This window comes from Mirounga angustirostris, unplaced genomic scaffold (genome assembly GCF_029215605.1).
Source record: "Mirounga angustirostris isolate CCGP_5_RB_7025 unplaced genomic scaffold, mMirAng1.0.hap1 SCAF_6, whole genome shotgun sequence".
Lineage (NCBI taxonomy): Eukaryota > Metazoa > Chordata > Mammalia > Carnivora > Phocidae > Mirounga > Mirounga angustirostris.
In genome coordinates, this window is record NW_026991714.1 from 120,276,531 (window position 1) to 120,296,413 (window position 19,883).

Below are 19,883 nucleotides of genomic sequence, written 5' to 3' on the forward strand. Positions count from 1 at the left end.
AAGAAAAAGAAATGCAAGTTCTTAGGCCCCACCCCAGACACACTAAATTAGAAAATCTGGAGGCAGGACCCAGTGCACATGAAAATTTAAGAACTGCTGGTGCAGAGCAGAACTTTTTAAACTTTAATGTGCTTACAGATCATCTAGGGATCTTGTTAAAATGCAGATTCTGACTCAGTAGATGAGGGCAGAGATTCTGCATTCTTAACAAACCCCAGGATCCAGCGTACCTCTACTTATATTTGTCACAAAATGGAAGTTAGGATTGCTGATAATTGGTACTTTAGATTACATTTATGTTACTATTTGTAGTAGTGGTAATGATAAAATTTACCCACCAGCTTTAGCAAAAGATGATACAGGCGTAGATAAGAGGACCATAGGGATTCCCAATAAATGACAAGGTGAAATAAGTAGTTTCTGAGAATACTGATTTAATGAGATAAGAAATTAAATCAAAATATGTAGTGTTATGTGTATACTGTGTTTCATCCTGCAGAAACTGTGTACTGTTCAGAGTGTCAACTGCAGAGACATTGAAGGGCGTCAATCAACGCCACTCCATTTTGCAGCTGGCTATAATAGGGTGTCTGTGGTGGAGTATCTGCTGCAACACGGAGCTGACGTGCATGCTAAAGATAAAGGGCAAGTACCAACAATTGCCGTGGCCTCTTTTCCTTTATCTGACCTTTTTAGGAAAATCTGGAAAAACATTTTTTTAATAATTTTATGATAATTGGTAGCTCTTTTGTTTTTAGGGAAGTCTGTTACCTAATACTGGCTTAAATGTAGCTTCTTAATTTCAGTTAAGATTTTATGATGATTAGCATATATATATGTAAAGACTTATTTGCATAATGCCTTATAATCTTATAATGACTAAGGAGATTAATGTGATTGATTTTTAATATAGTAAATTTTTTAGTTTGCATTGAGGATATTTGAATTCTTCCAATTTGTCTTAAAATTATTATTTTTTTTAAAATACACAATTCTTGGGATGCCTGGGTGGCTTAGTCGGTTAAGGATCTGACTCTTGGTTTCAGCTCAGGTCATGATCTTGGGGTCAGGGAATCAAGCCCCACTTGGAGTCTGCTTGAGATTTTCTCTCTCCCTCCCTGCCCCCCCATGTGTGCGCTCTCTAAATAAATAAATAAATAAATAAATAAAATCTTTAAAAATACACATACACACCTCAATTCTAGATCGAGTCTATAGGTGTTTGTTACGTTCTCTACAATTTAAAAGTATTTTTAGGGCAACCCTCTCACATCCCCTCCCTTTTCCGGAGCTTTGTACTAACACTTTACTATTGCTCCCACCAAAAAGAAAAAAATATATATTTTTAAAATTTCCTTCCCACACCCTCCAAAAATAATTCCATTTCTGCTTTCAATAAATTTAGGTTCTATAAAATATAAGCAGTGTGATCCCTTATGCAGTTCAAGAAATTTATCAACTATATGCAGTTATCTAAATTAAACATATCTTTGTGTTGCATCGCTTATGTAGTCTTTCATTTCAGAGGCCTTGTACCTTTGCACAATGCATGTTCATATGGACATTATGAAGTTGCAGAACTTCTTGTTAAGCATGGAGCAGTAGTTAATGTAGCTGATTTATGGAAATTTACACCTTTACATGAAGCTGCAGCAAAAGGAAAATACGAAATTTGCAAACTCCTGCTCCAGGTATATTTAAGTACTTACTGTGGACCTGGTTTATTACATAGATGTTTGTATTTCTAATAACTTTCAATATAAACTTAAACTGGTAAAGGGGTATGAAGCAAAGCTATTTAATTCTCTACCTAGATTTCAGAATAAATGTCATGAACACTGTATTTTAACCTACAAGGATGTTTACCACACACAGGTTTATTATTGTATAAAGTCAGGTATCATCAAGTAACAGTTCTCTGATTATTATCCTAATTTTTCCTATATAGTACTTTAACTCAAAATATTTGATGGATTATGTAATTTATAAGCCAGATTTATTTGGCACTAATAAAATTGATAGTACTGGTTTAATACAGGTACCCATGTAGATATTTTACAGTAAAAGCAAAAGTTAAGGCACTTGGCTGGCTTGGTAAGTAGCTCATGTAACTCTTGATCTTGGGGTTGTGAGTTCAAGCCACATTTTGTGCGTAGCGCTTACTTAATAAATACATTAAATTAAAAATATATATATATGTTAAATTTATACTTTATTTCAGGGTTTGTGGAAACTAAAAATAACATACATGAAAATAAGTTATTAATGAAATTCTGCCTTATTTTGAATGTAGTTTAAAATTTTTACTAAATTACGTTATAGGGGCTCCTGGCTAGCTCAGTCAGTAGAGCATGCGACTCTTGATCTCAGGGTCATGACTGAGTTCAAGCCCCATGCTGGGAATGGAGCCTACTTGAAGAAACAATAATAATAAGTTGAATTATAAAAGCCCAATAATATTTAACTGTCTCTGTATTCTTTTTATTATAATTTTCTGTGTACTAAATAAAATATAAGAAACGTTAACCTTTAAGGTAGTCTGTCAGTATAAAATAGTTTTTTTTGCTATAGTTCCACTGACTGTTTTCTCATAGATAGACTAAGGGCAAACTTAAGTCAGTTCCTCCTTATCTGTTTTTCACATGCCCAGCATGGTGCAGACCCTACAAAGAAAAACAGGGATGGAAATACCCCTTTGGATCTTGTTAAAGATGGAGATACAGATATCCAAGATCTACTTCGGGGAGATGCAGCTTTGTTAGATGCTGCCAAGAAGGGTTGTTTAGCCAGAGTAAAGAAGTTGTCTTCTCCTGATAATGTAAATTGCCGTGATACCCAAGGCCGACATTCAACCCCATTACATTTAGCGGGTAAGTGAATGAAGTTTCACAAATTTAAGCTGGTGACATCTAAGGTTCATTTTACCAGAGTAAAATATTTCCTGAAAGTAAACTGAAAAGATGCAGCTCAAATATCTCCTAATGCCACCATAAACCTGAGTGTGTTTGTGCAGGCCAAGTGTGTTTCACGTTCACTTTAGTACTGGTGTGGTTACCTGCAGTAAGAACAATGGAAGGAGACTCTGCCGGTCAGTATAGTGCTTTGGAATCTCTATTCCAGTCACCATAGTTTTAAGTCCTCTTTGGTGAGTGAGTTTTGGCTATAAAAACTTGAAAAATCAGCCTGCTTGAACAGCCTTTCTCGTGGGAAGCTAAAGCTTTCCATTCTTTTGAGGACAGCCGTTAAGCACAAGCAGAAAGAAAATCTTAAGGCTTTCAGAAGTTACATAAACCTATTACCAAAGTTGTTACATTAATTCATGAGGCCTGCCATAACAAGGTACCACAGACTGGGTGACTTAACAGAAATTTCTTTTCTCACAGTTGTGGAGATAAGGCATTGGCAGCATTGGTTTCTCCTGATGCCTCTCTCCTCCACCTGCAGATGGCCACCTTCTCACTGTGTGGTCACTTGGCCTTTTGTCTGTTGTGTGCACTTGCCTGGTGTCTCTCACTACATGTCCTAATCTTTTATAAGGACACCAGTCAGATGGGATTAGGGCCTTCCCTAACAGCCTCATTTTAACTTTTATTACCTCTTTAAAGACCTTACCTTCTAATACAGTCACATGCTAAGGTACTGATGGTTAGAGCCAATACAAGAATTTGGAAGACAGTTGAGTGCATAACATTTTTGTAAGTTTCACTCATGAAATTGACACAGTCCACCTTTGTTTCTAGTGCAGGTGCACAACATTTCGGTTGAGCTTTAGCTGCATTGAAAATGCTAAGGAATGGGCCATTAAAATCACTGAGCTTACAGCTAATACTTCAGTGGTGTTACATTGTAGGCATAATTTGACTCAGACAAGTTTATTTAAATACATATAGTTTAAAAAGAAAAAAGTAAATAGAGAAAAAAGTATGCAGATGATTCTACCACTTTGTGTAATATGGGAGATGGAAGTCTACCCTTCTCTTTTTTTTTTCCTCTGTTTATTTTAGTCTCATAGTGTGAAAAACTGAGTGTGTTCCTAGTATTTAAAAGATAATTTTGGTTATATGTGATTTTTACCTTTAAATTTTCACCCTCTGTAAGTTAGGACCCCACTGTCCAAGGAAAAGAATTATTCTATCTATATGTCTTTTAGAGAATTTTGGAAGTGATAAGCACAAATGCTAACATGGTGAGAAAAGGCTTTTATACTTCCACTTGCAATCAGAAGTTTCTCGTCCATGCAAGACAGGATGTGACCTGTGTATATCTGAATTATGCTGTGTATATTTATTTAGATTAGCTTTTCTATATCTTTATGGTAGCTTATCTAGAACATTTAATAATTACTATTTAAACCCATGTTGTTGGGCACCTGGGTGGCTCTGTTGGTTAAGCGTCTGTCTTCAGCCCAGGTCATGATCCCAGGGTCCTGGAATTGAGCACCATGTCAGACTCCCTGCTCAGCCTGCTGAGCCTGGGAGCCTGTGGAGCCTGCTTCTCCCTCTCCTTCTGCTCTTCCCCTCTGCTCGCTCTCTCTCCTTGCTCTCTTTCTCTCTCTTTCAAATAAATAAAAATCTTTTGAAAAAATAAAAATAAATCCATGCTGTCTCTGTGAGTGGTAAATAGGTTGTATATACAAAACATTTCTGCCCACTTGTGCAGTATTATACCTTGAGACTTGGAAAGACTTTGGATTCATTGTAATACTTAGCTTATGGTAGTTCTGTGGTTTTGTTTTTCCCTCCTTGATCTTATTAAATTTTTTGGCTTTAAATCCTTCAGCAAAAGAATAAAAACTACAAGAAAGTAAATGTGAAAAATATTTTGAACTGTTCTAAAGTTTCAGGTGATAGCTGGTTTTATTTTGGCGAAGTTAAGTTCCAGATTTGCTCTCGATCTGTGATACTAAGCTAGCTGACAATTCCCAAGATGACAGCTAAGAGGTTATGGTATATTTATAAAATGCTAAGTTTTATTTCATGGCTTTAGCAACACTAGATTTTGCTGCCAGACTTGCAGAGATGTATATCCCAAAGATCTCTCTCTACAAAATGTCTCTGTGTCCTTCTGGGAAAATAGGGTCCTGAGCCCCGTGCTGGTGTGCTATCTCCTACTCTGCTGGCTTCTTGTGTTCCTTACTTGGCTTTTATATGCTTGAATGCCTCTTACTTATAGCCCTTGAGACCATGTACCTGAATTTAGGAAGTTGCATATAACAACCATAAAGGCAAAGACTTTGGTAGAAGATTTTAAAAGGAAAGATACAAGCAAATCCATCATATAACTTTTGAGAGTCTCTGAAATGAATGAGTGTCATCACTGAAAGCTTCCAACTTGAGACCAGTGGGCAGTTTTTTCCATAAGATAAATTTTTAATAGACTCCAATGGGGAATATCAGATTTCTATAAAATCTCTTTATTTTTTAAAGAATGTTTGTGCTTTTTATACAGATATATACAGATACATAGATGTAATTAATTTTTATATTAACAAGTGAAAGTAATTTTACTTCTTTTCTAAATTAGCTGGTTATAATAATTTAGAAGTTGCAGAGTATTTGTTACAACATGGAGCTGATGTGAATGCCCAGGACAAAGGAGGACTTATTCCTTTACATAATGCGGCATCTTATGGGGTAAGTTCTTTCATATTACCTTTAAAAATCTCTGATATTTTCTAAGTGAAAATCAGTATTGCAGTTCAAAGGGCATTTAGTTTGACTTTCTCATTTTATAGAGGAGTAAATATGAGGACTAAAGAGATGAAATAATGTCCAAGTCTCAATTCTGAATCTGTTGTAAGTGAGCTGTGTGACATGCAGCACATCTGTCATTCATTGTATTACCTTTCTTAGCACCTCTTATTTTCAGTGGGATGTTGATGGTTTTGTTTATTTGTTGGTGCTAGGAAACCCACTAGGACTCCTAGGAATCTGTAGAGATTCAGATGCATTGTTCCTGAGTTTATAATAGCCCTAAATGTTATAATCAGTATTGACCATCTTCAATAGTATAGTTGGAATAAGTGAGAAAGGTTGCTGGTTTATAAATTGATGTTCAGCAGTTATAACACTTGAATAAATGAGAAATTGTTTAAGTTGTATTCATTTATTTAGTTCCCATCCTGTGTAGAATTCTTAAATATTTTCTAATTTCTCAAGTTATTAAAACATCTGTAATTTTTAATCAACTACACATAAATTATGATGTTGGGGAGAAACACAATTTTTCATTTCCAGAGTAGGTTTGAAAATATGGAAAAATAGGTATATAGCTAGTTTCTTTTTAGGAACTAAAATGTGATAATATTTCAGAGTGTAACAGGAGTATTTTCTTTTACAGCATGTAGATGTTGCAGCTTTACTAATAAAATATAATGCATGTGTCAATGCCACGGACAAATGGGCTTTCACACCTTTGCATGAAGCAGCCCAAAAGGGACGAACACAGCTTTGTGCTTTATTGTTGGCCCATGGAGCTGACCCTACTCTTAAAAATCAGGAAGGACAAACACCTTTAGATTTAGTTTCAGTAAGTGATGGACTCTTTGAAAAATCTCAGTGCTTTTCTGACTTTTTATTTTTTATTTTTTATTTTTTTAAGATTTTATTTATTTATATGAGAGAGAGAGAATGAGAGACAGAGAGCACAAGAGGGAAGAGGGCAGAGGGAGAAGCAGACCCCTGCTGAGCAGGGAGCCCGATGTGGGACTCGATCCCGGGACTCCAGGATCATGACCTGAGCCGAAGGCAGTCGCTTAACCAACTGAGCCACCCAGGCGCCCCATTTTTCTGACTTTTTAAAGTTCACTTGGTGTATATAAAATGTCTTTGTGGTGAATGTGGCAAAATCTATTTTTTAGCCCAATTTAAACATAGGACTTCTTTGGTGTTAAAATATAATATGTAAATAATAGGATTATCAGTCAGTTATTGTATCCTGAGTGCTTTTGGAAATAGGAAAAAGAAGTATATGGAATATAGCTGCTTACATTATAGTTGGGAAACAAAACAGGCACAGGCCCTCAGTGAAGGCTGTTAACAGTGCATACTGTGCAGAGTCATACAGGACATACGGGTCTTGATGAACTTGCCTAGCCAGGGACATTGCCCTCAAGGTACAGCCAGAGCCTGCTTCTAGTAGGGATTCCCTTCCCTCCCCACCGCCTCTTCCCAGAGTTCCTGTTGCTTACCTCACCAGTAGTGTTCATGAAACAAGCTTGTTCCTCCAGTTTTCTATGAAGTTTTGGGTTTTTTTTCCTTCTTCTCAAGGGAACTCGTGTAGGCATCTCCATTGTAGCCTTTACCTCTGCTTTGGCTGCTGGGACACTGGCGCCTCTCTGGCCTCGACCACTGGGGAAATTGACCAGCGTGGTGGAGGGAAAGGGAGAAATTCTTGTTGCGATGGGATGGAAGGGAAGTCTTTTCTGCAGATTGCTTTCTACTGAGAGAGAGTCCACTGTTTAAAGTTACACTGAGAAGCTGATTGAGTTCAGCTGCATTGGGGGTTAAATAGATTTTTCTCAGCAGGCTGACAACCCAACTGTATCTGCAATATTTCTTCAGGGAAATGTCTTTGTGGTTCCAAACTACCTGGGAAGTGCACTTTTCTAATTCATTCCACCCATTTGTTAGTCGACCAGACATAAGTGATGTGAAACAAAGTGCTCTAGAGGACAGGTATGGGCTTTAGAGTCCAACAGACCTGCCGTAGAATTCCAGCTCTACCACTTGGAGTTGTACAGTCTTTCACCTTGCCTAATCTCGAAGCGTCTGTCACATCATCTATAAATGGGGGTTAAATATGTCTGGTTAAGGGGCACCTGGCTGGCTCAGAAGAGCATGCTACTCTTGATCTTGGGCTTGTGAGTTTGGGCTCCACGTGGGGTATAGAGATTACTTAAAAATAAAATCTTTAGGGGCGCCTGGGTGGCTCAGTCGTTAAATGTCTGCCTTTGGCTCAGGTCGTGATCCTTGGGTCCTGGGATCAAGCCCCGCATCAGGCTCCCTGCTCAGCAGGAAGTCGGCTTCTCCCTCTGCCCCTCCCCCAACTTGTGCTATCTCACTCTCTCTTTCAAATAAATAAAATCTTTAAAATAAATAAAATAAGGGCGCCTGGGTGGCTCAGTTGGTTAAGCGACTGCCTTCGGCTCAGGTCGTGATCCTGGAGTCCCGGTATAGAGTCCCGCATGGGGCTCCCTGCTCGGCAGGGAGTCTGCTTCTCCCTCTGACCCTCCTCCCTCTCATGCTCTCTGTCTCTCATTCTCTCTGTCTCAAATAAATAAATAAAATCTTTAAAAAATAAAAAAATAAATAAAAAATAAAATAGATAAAATAAAATTGATACTACTATAACTCATTTCAGTGTTTTTCAGAAAATCAGAGTATCAAAGTTAGATTTTTTTTATGCTTTGCCACATTTAACAGGTTTTTTTTATTTTCTGTGTCTTGAAACATGTTCTGAATTGTTTTATATTTAATAACAGTTTGATGATATCACTTGTTCTACTTTTTAAAATAATTGTTTTTATATAATATGCAATTCTAGTGCAAATCTGCTGAGTCTTTGTCATATTTTTAAATGCATTCTGTTGGGTGTAGGAGAATTTTAAAACTTGCTCATCACAGATTTAATCTCTCTCTTACACACACACCAGGCAGATGACGTTAGCGCTCTCCTCACGGCAGCCATGCCCCCTTCTGCTCTGCCTTCATGTTATAAACCTCAAGTGCTCAATGGCGTGAGAAGCCCAGGAGCTACCGGAGATGCTCTGTCTTCAGGTCCATCCAGCCCATCAAGTCTTTCTGCAGCCAGCAGTCTTGACAACTTATCTGGGAGTTTTTCTGAACTGTCTTCAGTAGTTAGTTCAAGTGGAACAGAGGGTTCCTCTAGTTTGGAGAAAAAGGAGGGTGAGACATTCTGCAAAAATAACTTTCTGTCTTGTAGCCACATATTTGTCATTTAGAATGCTAACAAGTCATTTTTTAACCTTAAATACAACTGTTAGTATCAGATTAATTAGCATAGCCTTCAAGTTTTAGTCTTTTATTGTTTTCTTCATGTTAGTAGAATTCCTAATGAAACTTTCTCCTTCTGAGTTGAGAGTTCATGAGTCTTATGCCGCTAACCTACTACTTAGATGTAAATATGCTTTTTGAAAGGTTTAGAAGTCTTGTGGTTGAGTAGGTCTGCCTTTATTTACCTCTTCCAGTGCATTATTACAGTTATGAAATACCTTTATTCCATGTCAAAATACCCAATTGTGAAGATCGTTTTAAGAGAAAGAAAAAGACACACATACTTACAGTCTATAAAACTGTTCTCTTTACTTTTTACCTGTCAAAATTTATCTCACCTTATGCAGCATTGTGGAACTCTTTTGTGAAGTAGCTTACATTCTCAAAGATAAGGAATTTTTTTTTGAGCAGAAATAAAATTGACTTATTAGTTTCAGTATGGACACTTATCTTAAAGATACAGTTAAAAGTAAAAATTTTTTTAATGAAAAGATTTTTTTTTTAACCTGAGAGTGCCCCATAGGCTGTTTCTTCTAATGATGTTGAAATTTTGTAGCTTTTTCTTTTTGCAATTTTTGATGCTATGTTCAGATATTCAGTATTATATCCCAAATGCCAATTAGTAGTTTGCTTCATCTTTACATTCTTCATGTGTATAGTAATACCACAAAACTTTGATGTTATAATGTTGATATACGTTACTCTGTTCGTTCTGGATTTTTTATTTTCCAGTTCCAGCAGTAGATTTTAGCATAACTCAATTTGTAAGGAATCTTGGACTTGAGCACCTGATGGATATATTTGAGAGAGAACAGGTGAGTAGATGAATTATTTTGCTTGGTTTGGTTTTCTGTGGGACCTCAAGGAAAAATTAGGACATACTTGAAATGCCCTGGACCATTCAGCCTGTTTGTGGGGAGAGGAGAAGGGTTTTTTAAGACTGGAAATCAGTCACTCTTCTAATTTGGCTATCTTGGAATTTCTGTTTAGTTTATTAGCACATAAAGGTGGACTCTCATGAAATTAAAAAAAATACATGGAAACAAATGAAAGTACACATTTCTTTCAAGTGCACATGAGACATTCTCCAGAATAGATCACATTATTAAGTCACAAATCAGGCCTGAACAAATAAAAAAGATGGAGATCATAGCATGCATATTTTCTGACCACAATGCTATGAAACTTGAAGTCAACCACAGGAAAAAGTTTGGAAAGACCATAAATACATGGAGGTTATACAGCTTTGCTATTAAACAATGAATGGGTCAACAGGAAATCAAAGAAGAAATTTAAAAATGCATGGAACAAGTAGTAATAGTAAAATAGCTTTCTCCAGTGGAAAGCTTAGCTTATTTAGCCCTTAAAGTAGGTTATCTTTGAGCTCTTGTTTGTTCAGTTCCGTTGTGTCAGTCACTACCTGCTCTTGACACTTCGCTGGCCACTCTGGGAAGGCACATAGGTACGCTAGGTATAGATCTGGGCTTTTCTGGAACAGTCCCAGTTTAAAGTACACTGTCAGAATATATTTACTGATTTTTTTTGGTTCAGAGAATATGGTTAACGTAGACTTGTACCCCTAAGAAACTTTTGATCTACTTATGGAGCTCTAACAATATATGAAGAAATAACTTTGAGGCATGGATTTTAGAAATTCCAAGAAAAAAAGGTTACTGCGTGCTGGACTATTCAGGGAAAGCTTCAAGATTTCTGAATGTCTTCAGTTTCATAAAGTGAGAATAATATATTTGAGGGAAAAGGAATAGTTTGAACCCTGAGGCAGAAGTACTAGTTAGCGTAGTCCGGAGTCTGGAGGAAGCAGTGAAGGCATTGTATAAATAGGTTGGTTGTAGAGTGATGGTAGATAAGTGCATTTTTATTTTGCAGTTTAAGTCAGCTCAGGTTCTTATGCTGAATGAAAATAATTATATTTTTGGTAGTTCATACCTGTAATTTAATCAGCTGCAACTTTTCAGCTTCAGTTTAATAACTGATTTGCTTTCATTTCTAAGCTGTTCACAAAAATCCGAAGTAAATATATAAATCTAATACACTATAAAAACACCAGTATATGAATGTCTAGCAAATGTAAGCCTTCTAAACAGTTTCATCCTCTTTTGTCAGATCACTTTGGATGTATTAGTTGAGATGGGGCACAAGGAGCTGAAGGAGATTGGAATCAATGCTTACGGACATAGACACAAACTAATTAAAGGAGTTGAGAGACTTATCTCTGGACAACAAGGTATTTCATTTTAAATTAATGCTATCATCAATTTAACAGTTGGCATAAAGACAACCCTCAACTTACTAAATGATAATATATAAATCTGTGAGAGCAAGTCCATTTAATAGGAAGAACACTAGGATTCAGGAAACCTGGAATCAAGTTGTAACGCTGCTACTGTTAAGTTTCCTGAGCTTCTGCTGGTAATTTTGTGAACCTAAGTAAAATTTCTGGGCCATTCAGAAGTTTGGGAATTTTTTTCGCTCTTAAGTTACTCTAGCTCTAAAATTTTATGATTCTAAAAGATCAGAAACTTGAATATCTCCTATCTTATGGTAATATAATAGGCAACACCTAGGCATTCAGGCTGCCTATAAAATGTTGTAAATCTCTCTTTTGTTGTAAATGGCTAAATTCTAAACACTTGTAGTGGAAGTACTGGGAAACAGTGTTCTGAGGAAATCTGGCAGAACAGCATTGAATAATCTCTTTATTTCTTCTGAATGTTGGTACTTTAAAAAAATGCAAATTGCATTTGTTCAACAGACGTTAACATTTCCTATGTACCAAGTCCTGGGTATGAAAAGGTGAACTGTTCTAAGTATCAAGACCACATTGTTAAACTGAGGGTGTGATTTACCATGCCTGGGGTCAGACACTTCCTGTCATTGAGGTCCTGGCTATACACCTGGAGTTCAAAAAAAACCTAGACTAGCAAAAATGAAGACATTTTCAGGGAAGGATGTATGATAGGATAGGGTCCATCTCTTGAAAAAGAAAAAATACCTCTAAAAATTAGGTGATTGAAGCTAAGGAATACTTTGAACTGGAATTCTGGAATAGGATCAATTAAAGGTAGATATACTTTACTTGCCTGGTAGGGTCTAAGGCAAAAATGTTTAAAATATGAGGTAGTCTGGAATATGTCTTATAATGACAAAATTGTATAAGAAAAAGGAGGGAACACCCATGGCTCCCTGGAATGTTAGTATACAATATAAAAAACATCAAAAATGAAGAGAAACCAGAACCCTCAGTTGTGGACGGCCATCATGACTCTACTAGAATGATAGGTAGATCTGGTTAGGATAGAAATTACAGTGGAGTACTGGAATAACGGATCATTTAGGATAAAGAGGCAGGTTAAAAAAGAAATTAGGCAGTGTTTGTTCATTAAACGTACAGTGTCTGGGATACAGTTACTAAGACTGCATTGAAAGGCTCAGGAAACAATGGCAGAAACAAGATATACTGCCCCCAAGTGGCAGAGGTGTGTAACTCCATGCCGTCTCTGGTCTGTAGTCATTCTGTTACATCCAGCTGCAATTGCAAAGGAACGTTTGTTCGTACATGAAGGAGAATTGTCATGACACAGAATGACTGTGTCTGCTCTAGCACATCAGGGTCACTTGCCTGCATAAAGTTACCACCTTTCTTGTCTTCGTTTGAAGCCAGGATTCTATACATTTGTTATACGCAATTTTGCAAAGTGGAACCAGTGGTAGTCTTCTGACAGTCTGTCATTTTGCTGGCTTAGCCCTAGCTATAATTCAGTGCATCAAGTCAATAGATTACTTGTCCTTATCTTTGAGCACTGATAAAAGATCTTGGGATGGTACACAGATGCTTTAGTCAAGCATGTGTTGTAGTCTTTATTCTGTTAAGTCTTTATTCTCTGAAATATTCCCCTTTATAAGTCCCCACACTTCTTGTAGCTATTGTAATTCAGCTATAAGTCTTTATCAGAGTTTAGCATGTTGCTGGTAGTCTTGTTATTCAGACCAGTACTCAGAACTAGAATAGTGCTCTAACTCTCCAGGGCAAACTGCCATGCTCTGATCTAGCAGTAATGGATTTGATCCCTGCCTGAGAAAACAGCAGAGCTTTAGAGATCTTGTTGTAAGGACTGAAGGAGAGGTGTGTTACAAATATACCAAAGAAAGTAGAAAATTCTTTTTGAGATTCCACATAAGAAACTTTTGTGAGAGTAAAGGTTCAAAATATATAGTTATCTTGACCATTGACGTTCAGAAAACACAACATTCGTTGCTGAATTAAAAACTGTTATGGGTTAGAATAAGCATTAAGTAGTTAGTAAACATTATGGAGTTATCATTCTGAGATGATTCAGAATTATCTGAGGCTATACAAGTTTCTGTCATAATTCATCCTCATATTTACAAAAATTAAAGACTAAATGCTGAAAGGGCTGTATAGTTAGTGAAGGGAAGTAATCTGAAGAAAAAATGTGTGACAAGCTCCTTAAGAATAAGAGATAAAGAATAAAAAGATTTTCTGAACTATTCCCAGAAAACCCTTACAGCTTGTTGAGTCAAAATTAGTAGTCCAAATGCAGTGTGGTGTTCTGATTTGGATCCTAGAACAGAAAAAGGACATTAGTGGGAAAAACTGGTGAAATCCAAATAAAGTCTATAATTTACTGTGACAGATGCACTGTGGCTATATAAAATGGTAACATTGGGGGAGCATTAATGTCCTTAATGGTAACATTAGGAAGTTGACTGAAAGGTACACAGGAATTCTCTGTATGATCTCAGCCTTCCTGAAAATCTAAATTCGTCTAAAATTAAAAGTTTTTAAAAATCGGTAGTAAGCATCAGATAAATGAAGTGGCTGTTTTGGGTTGATGTTAATTGGGGCGTTTTTTTGGCAAATTTTTTTTTACCTTCAAATTTCATTTGCTAGGTCTTAACCCATACTTAACTCTGAACACCTCTGGAAGTGGAACAGTTCTCATAGATCTGTCTCCTGATGATAAAGAGTTTCAGTCTGTGGAGGAAGAGGTATGTTCATATACCTTAAATGAATCTTGGTTCAGTAGCTAAACTTCCTAGAGGTTTCCAGATCTTAAAAATGTAGGGTTTTTTAATTGTCCCTAACTCTTTACCACCTGGAAAACATTCACAATCAGCATTTAAGGTACACTCCCTCAATAAACTTTAATTCCAGTAATTTGGTTCAGTACTACAATTAATACTAACCCAGAATTCTGTTGGAGAAGAGTTTACTGTCATTTGGAAGAAAAAAAAAAAAAATGCCAATATTCCCTCCCTTCATGAAGGCAATTACAAAGCCCAGTATCTCAGACAAAACCCAGAGTATGTGGATGCTACTTATCCAGGAAATTTTTCTTCCAGCTTTCTTTCCACAAAACTCTAGGATCTACTGAAATCTCTGAATAGTGCCTTACACTTTGAAGAACATATGTGTGCGGAACACAGATAAAAAGTTGAGTAGGACTGAGTTCTAAAATTCAAGAAACTCCAATTCTCAATGAAGTACAAATTGTGCTTTGTTATAAGGGCAACATGAATGGAAACAGATAAATAATTGTTTTGTTTTTTAGCATGTCAGGTGGTTAGCTTTGTATGTTTAACTCACCTGTGCATCTTTTTTTTCTTTAGTTTGCATTATATAATTTTCACCTGTAGTTTTCAGATTGACTAATTAGCTAATAGCTATCTCTAGAAAATAATACTTGTGAACTTACAGAACTCATTCCTTAAACAACAAAAATATTAAAATCTCATTTTGTATTCTCAAAAATAGAATCATAGGAGTCAAGAACCATGTTCTCCATATCAGAAAAAACAAAAGTTAATACACATATATTTGACATATTTTTCCATCAGATGCAAAGTACAGTCCGAGAACACAGAGATGGAGGTCATGCAGGTGGGATCTTCAACAGATACAATATTCTCAAGGTAAGAAGTTAGTGAAAACAAAGTTTTCTGAGACCATAGTTTTTCAAAGCCTGAAATGATAATTAACTTTCATAAGAATATAATGGTCTTTCTAGCCTAGTAAGTCTTTGACATAGCATCAGGGGCTATTTTGGGAAAGATTATATCCTTGGAAGGTTAAGATTTTCAAAATCCTATACTCTTTTCTTTTTTTTTTTTAATACTGTTTTCTTTTTGGTGCTGTTTTCATAATGAATAATTAAGCCCCTGCTGAACATGCTCAAGTTTAGAGGATATGCTTTATCTTGGAATAATGATAAATCCTGTAGGTTTAGGACTTTAAATATATAAACTACTGTTAAGGTACTCTGTTATAACAAAGCTGAATTTCTTTTGTGGCTCAGGAAAGGCCTCCATCTTTATATTTATACCATGCTTCCTTTTATTTGTCTTGTGACTACTCCAAGTTTCTTTTTTTTTTTTTTCTCCAGGTTTCTGTGAGTCCCCATACATATCACTTTTCTATAATTTTAATAGTACTCCCTCTATATCTTCATCTTTTCCAAAAACAGTCTTTAAAAAATGTTTTAAGTCATTCAAATGAGAGTCCTGTCTTTTACTTGACAGGACTTTCTCAGGTATTCTTCTCAGGGCCTTTTCCAGCTTTGCTATGTTTTTCTTGAACTACAGCAAGCAAAAATGCATACTCTACTTGAGATGCATAAATATTTTTGTTAACTATGTTGATATATTTTAATTCTAAAATAAGACAATTAAAATGTGGCAAGTGTCTTTATAATACCTAAATTTTAAACTCAAAAGTGAATAGTATCAAATCTTTCATCTGTTTTATATTAGTTTCAGAATAATAAACTATTATGAGTATATTAGTTATCATATTTTAGAGTTAGTGAATACTAAAACTATTTATTGAGATTGCTATGTTCATACTATTAAATGATTTAAAACAAAAGCACACATTATTCAGGTAAAGGAATCCTACTTCTGGAATTTCCTTTTTATTTATATCATAGTATGACAAGAATAACATCTTGAGATTTCCATTCATGAACATATATAGTAATTTTTAATAAAACAAATAATTATGCTTATTATAGGCAAATTTCAGTCAAGGCTGCATTATCTGCAAGCAGTAACAAAATGTGTAGAGATTTATTAAGGGTAAGGGCAGGAGAGAGAATATGTTTTTGATTTTCAAAATAGTTAAAGTCAAGCAAAGATATGCTGTTTTCTTCCTCTGTAAAGATATTTTAATGCAGTATTTAATGAATTTTTCAATGATTTTTGTTCCTTTTTTTTTTAACATGAATGAGATTTCTGTGTCAGTTGTGTTCGTTGATTACATCTGTGGCAGTATTTTGAGTGTTGTTGGTTTTTTTTAAGGTTTTTATTTATTTATTTGACAGAGAGAGACACAGTGAGAGAGGGAACACGAGCAGGGGGAGTGGGAGAGGGAGAAGCAGGCTTCCCGCAGAGCAAGGAGCCCAATGCGGGGCTCGATCCCAGGACTCTGGGATCATGACCTGAGCCAAAGGCAGATGCTGAACGACTGAGCCACCCAGGCGCCCCTATTTTGAGGGTTTTTGAGCCAAGACTAAAACCACCACCTCCCAGATGTGCTCTAGGACCAGCAGGGGGTGTAACACCTTTAAACATAGCCAAGAAATAGCTCTAGGATTGTGAATTTTGATCCTAGAAATACTCCAAATAAGACCAGCATCCATCCATCTTTAACTCTTCTCCAAACAAAAATTTTAGGAATTGGAGGGATAGGGAAGAGTAGAGGGTGTGTCTGCGTGTCTGTGTACGTATTTTAAAAATGGTGTTTGAGGGTGCCTGGGTGACTCAGTTGGTTGGGCGATTGCCTTCAGCTCAGGTCATGATCCCGGAGTCCTGGGATTGAGTCCCACATCGGGTCCCAGCTTGGTGGGGAGTCTGCTTCTCCCTCTAACCCTCTCCCCTCTCATACTGTTTCTCTCTCTCTCTCTCTCTCAAATAAATAAATAAAATCTTAAAAAAAAAAAAAAAATGTTTGTGGCACCTGGGTGGCTCAGTCGTTAAGCGTCTGAGGTCTTCAGCTCAGGTCATGATCCCAGGGTCCTGGGATGGAGCCCTGCATCGGGCTCCCTGCTCCACAGGAAGCCTGCTTCTCCCTCTCCCACTCCCCCTGCTTGTGTTCCGTCTCTCGCTGTGTCTCTCTCTGTCAAATAAAATCTTTAAAATAAATAAATAAGTAAAATGGTATTTGGTGTGGCTATTCCAAATATTTTTAATTAATAACAGATAAAGATGATACTTTGAGCCAGATAAGGTAGGGAGAGGTGAAAGAGACTGTCTCTTTTTAATACTTATATACAGAACTCAACCTACCTGATCGGGAGATGTTTTAGTAATAATTCTAAATTAGAATGGAAGTATTTTAGTCAATTGACAGTATTCTTGACGTTCACATAAGGCTGTATAAGTTTTTGATTTCCAAAATGTAGCTATATTTCTATCTTTATGTTTGAGACCAAGTATTTTTAGTTGAGTAAAATAAAACAGTTTACATTTCGGAAAAAACTTTTGCCTCTCTACTGGCTATGTGGCCCATTTTGGTTGAGATGAACAAGTAGGTAAGTATGACCTAAAGATTTTGATTTCTCCGATTTCTTTTTTATAGATTCAGAAAGTTTGTAACAAGAAACTATGGGAAAGATACACTCACAGGAGAAAAGAAGTTTCTGAAGAAAACCACAACCATGCAAATGAAAGAATGCTATTTCATGGTAAGAGTCCTCTTCCCCGAGATGCCTGGCTGGCTCAGTAGGGAGAACATGCAACTCTTCATCTCAGGGTTGTGAGTTCAAACCTTACTTTAAAAAAAAAAAAAAGATTCTTCTTCCCCTACCCTACCACCATCCTCTTCTACATTAGTTTTTTTTGTCACATAGGAAATAATGAGTCTGTTTTTCTCATGCCATTTTTAAAAAGTAAACATTATTTCTGTAAATATTACATTTATATTTGTATTTCCAATCTCTTTTGAGTTTGTATATTTTATAATGGATTTAAAAATAGGATTGCCATAAGGACAAAATGTAGAAATGGAAATGTTAACTATTCATATTTTCCTATTCTCTTTATATCGATGCTGCATATTATGATCACTCTTGAGAAATGGTGTATTTTACTTTTACCTAGTTGATTGAATTAAAATTAAAATAAGGTCTGAGGGGCGCCTGGGTGGCTCAGTCAGTTAAGCATCTGACTCTTGATTTTGGCTCAGGTCATGATCTCAGGAGGTCGAGCCCCGAGTTGGACTCTGTCTGCTCTGAGTGTGAAGTCTGCTTAAGATTCTTTCCCTCTCCCTCCCGTCTGCCCACCTCACACAAGCTCGCTTGCTCTCTCTCATTCTCTCTCTCAAAAAAATAAAAATAAAATGAAATAAGGTCTGCAAATCGCCTCAGAAGACCGTATACATCCTATTCTGCCTTTGATTCTAAGTGTCAAAACTACATTTAACTTCATTGTGTTAAAAGAGCCATTGTCAGTTAGGGGTGCCTGGCTAGCTCAGTCGATAGAGCATGCCACTCTTAATCTTGGTTTCCTGAGTTCAAGCCCCATTTTAGGGATGGAAATTACTTAAAAAAAATAAATAAAATATTTTTTAAAAAGCCATTGTCATTGAACTTAGAGAATTTTCTGAGAACTTCTGTAGAATTGAGAGCACCTTTATTCTTGAAATTTCTTGGGTTTTTTTTATGTTGCAAACTAACAGATGTTGATTGGTCTTTCTTTTTTTTTTTTCTCTAAGCAGCGTGGAGCCCAATGTGGGGCCTGAACCCACAACCCTGAGACCAACACCTGAGCTGAGATGAAAGGTCAGACGTCCAACTTACTGAGCCACATAGGCGCCCCTGGTTTTTCAAATTTATAGCAAAGATGAATATAGATAGTAATATAGTGTTTATCAAGTCTTCAAGCACATAGTAGCTCCCATCTGTTTTTTCATTTGGCCTTAATTGCAGAAAATTTTTTAGAGACCTATAAAGTTCTATAAAACACAGCATTTAAATTTCACAATCCCCTGGAAGAATGGCTATAGCGAACTGAATTGGTGCATAATATCTAAATAGCATTTCTCATTCTGAAACCCTAAAAATCATTATGATAATGATTTGGCACAGAGTATAATATTTATTTATGTACTGACTTGATGATTATAATGAATGATTTTTCTGTTTTATAGTATAAATGATTTTGGTTTTTCCAAATTAACTCAAATAAGTGATTCTATTCTTCAGTGTATCTGTAAAGTGGAATTTAGCATATTTTCCTGTCCCTTTATGAACGGGGACCTAATCTTGATGAATCAGTTAACTGTTATATTGGCTTTTCCCAACGCCCACCCCTCACCCTACTCTCCGGCCTGGTTCCCATGGCTACCTCCTTCCCTTTGGCTAAGCTCTCCTTGGCACACATGCAAGGAAGGGGGAGAAAGTAGTCAGTATGCAGAGAATGAAGGAACATACCACATATGCAGATAGAGTCTGGTATAACAGGATGAAAGGCAGAGAAGTGGAAGGATGGGAGAGAAGAGGTATAAAGAAGAGAATAAACAGGGGCGCCTGGGTGGCACAGTCAGTTAAGCATCTAACTCTGGTGTTTGGCTCAGGTCATGATCTCAGGGTCGTGAGATCGAGCCCCAGGTAGGGCTCCACGCAGAGTCTACTTAACACTCTCTCTCTTGACCCTGCCCCTCCCGCACCCCCCCCACACACACATACACATGCATGCGTGCTCATGCTTGCTTGCTCTCTCTCTCCCTGTCAAATAAATAAATCTTTAAAAAAAAAAAAAATGAACATGAGAAGACCACTTTGGGGATGCCTGGGTGGCTCAGTTGGTTAATCTCCCCCTTTGGCTCAGGTC

General features: G+C 36.7%; 1 protein-coding gene across 2 annotated transcripts in view; it reads left to right on the forward strand.

Moving 5' to 3' along the window:
- The window catches only part of TNKS2 (tankyrase 2), a 68,345-nt gene that overhangs the window by 40,120 nt on the left and 8,342 nt on the right, over nucleotides 1-19,883 (forward strand). The window contains exons 14-24 of one of the 2 annotated variants that reach the window (XM_045878411.3): nucleotides 500-645; nucleotides 1,526-1,691; nucleotides 2,651-2,870; nucleotides 5,524-5,633; nucleotides 6,340-6,528; nucleotides 8,654-8,906; nucleotides 9,747-9,829; nucleotides 11,139-11,259; nucleotides 13,948-14,045; nucleotides 14,895-14,969; nucleotides 17,632-17,737. In XM_045878411.3, coding sequence (XP_045734367.1) covers nucleotides 500-645; nucleotides 1,526-1,691; nucleotides 2,651-2,870; nucleotides 5,524-5,633; nucleotides 6,340-6,528; nucleotides 8,654-8,906; nucleotides 9,747-9,829; nucleotides 11,139-11,259; nucleotides 13,948-14,045; nucleotides 14,895-14,969; nucleotides 17,632-17,737 — 1,567 coding nt within the window. The remainder of the gene's footprint in view (nucleotides 1-499; nucleotides 646-1,525; nucleotides 1,692-2,650; nucleotides 2,871-5,523; nucleotides 5,634-6,339; nucleotides 6,529-8,653; nucleotides 8,907-9,746; nucleotides 9,830-11,138; nucleotides 11,260-13,947; nucleotides 14,046-14,894; nucleotides 14,970-17,631; nucleotides 17,738-19,883) is intronic. The other variant, XM_064595017.1, reaches the window with a different exon arrangement.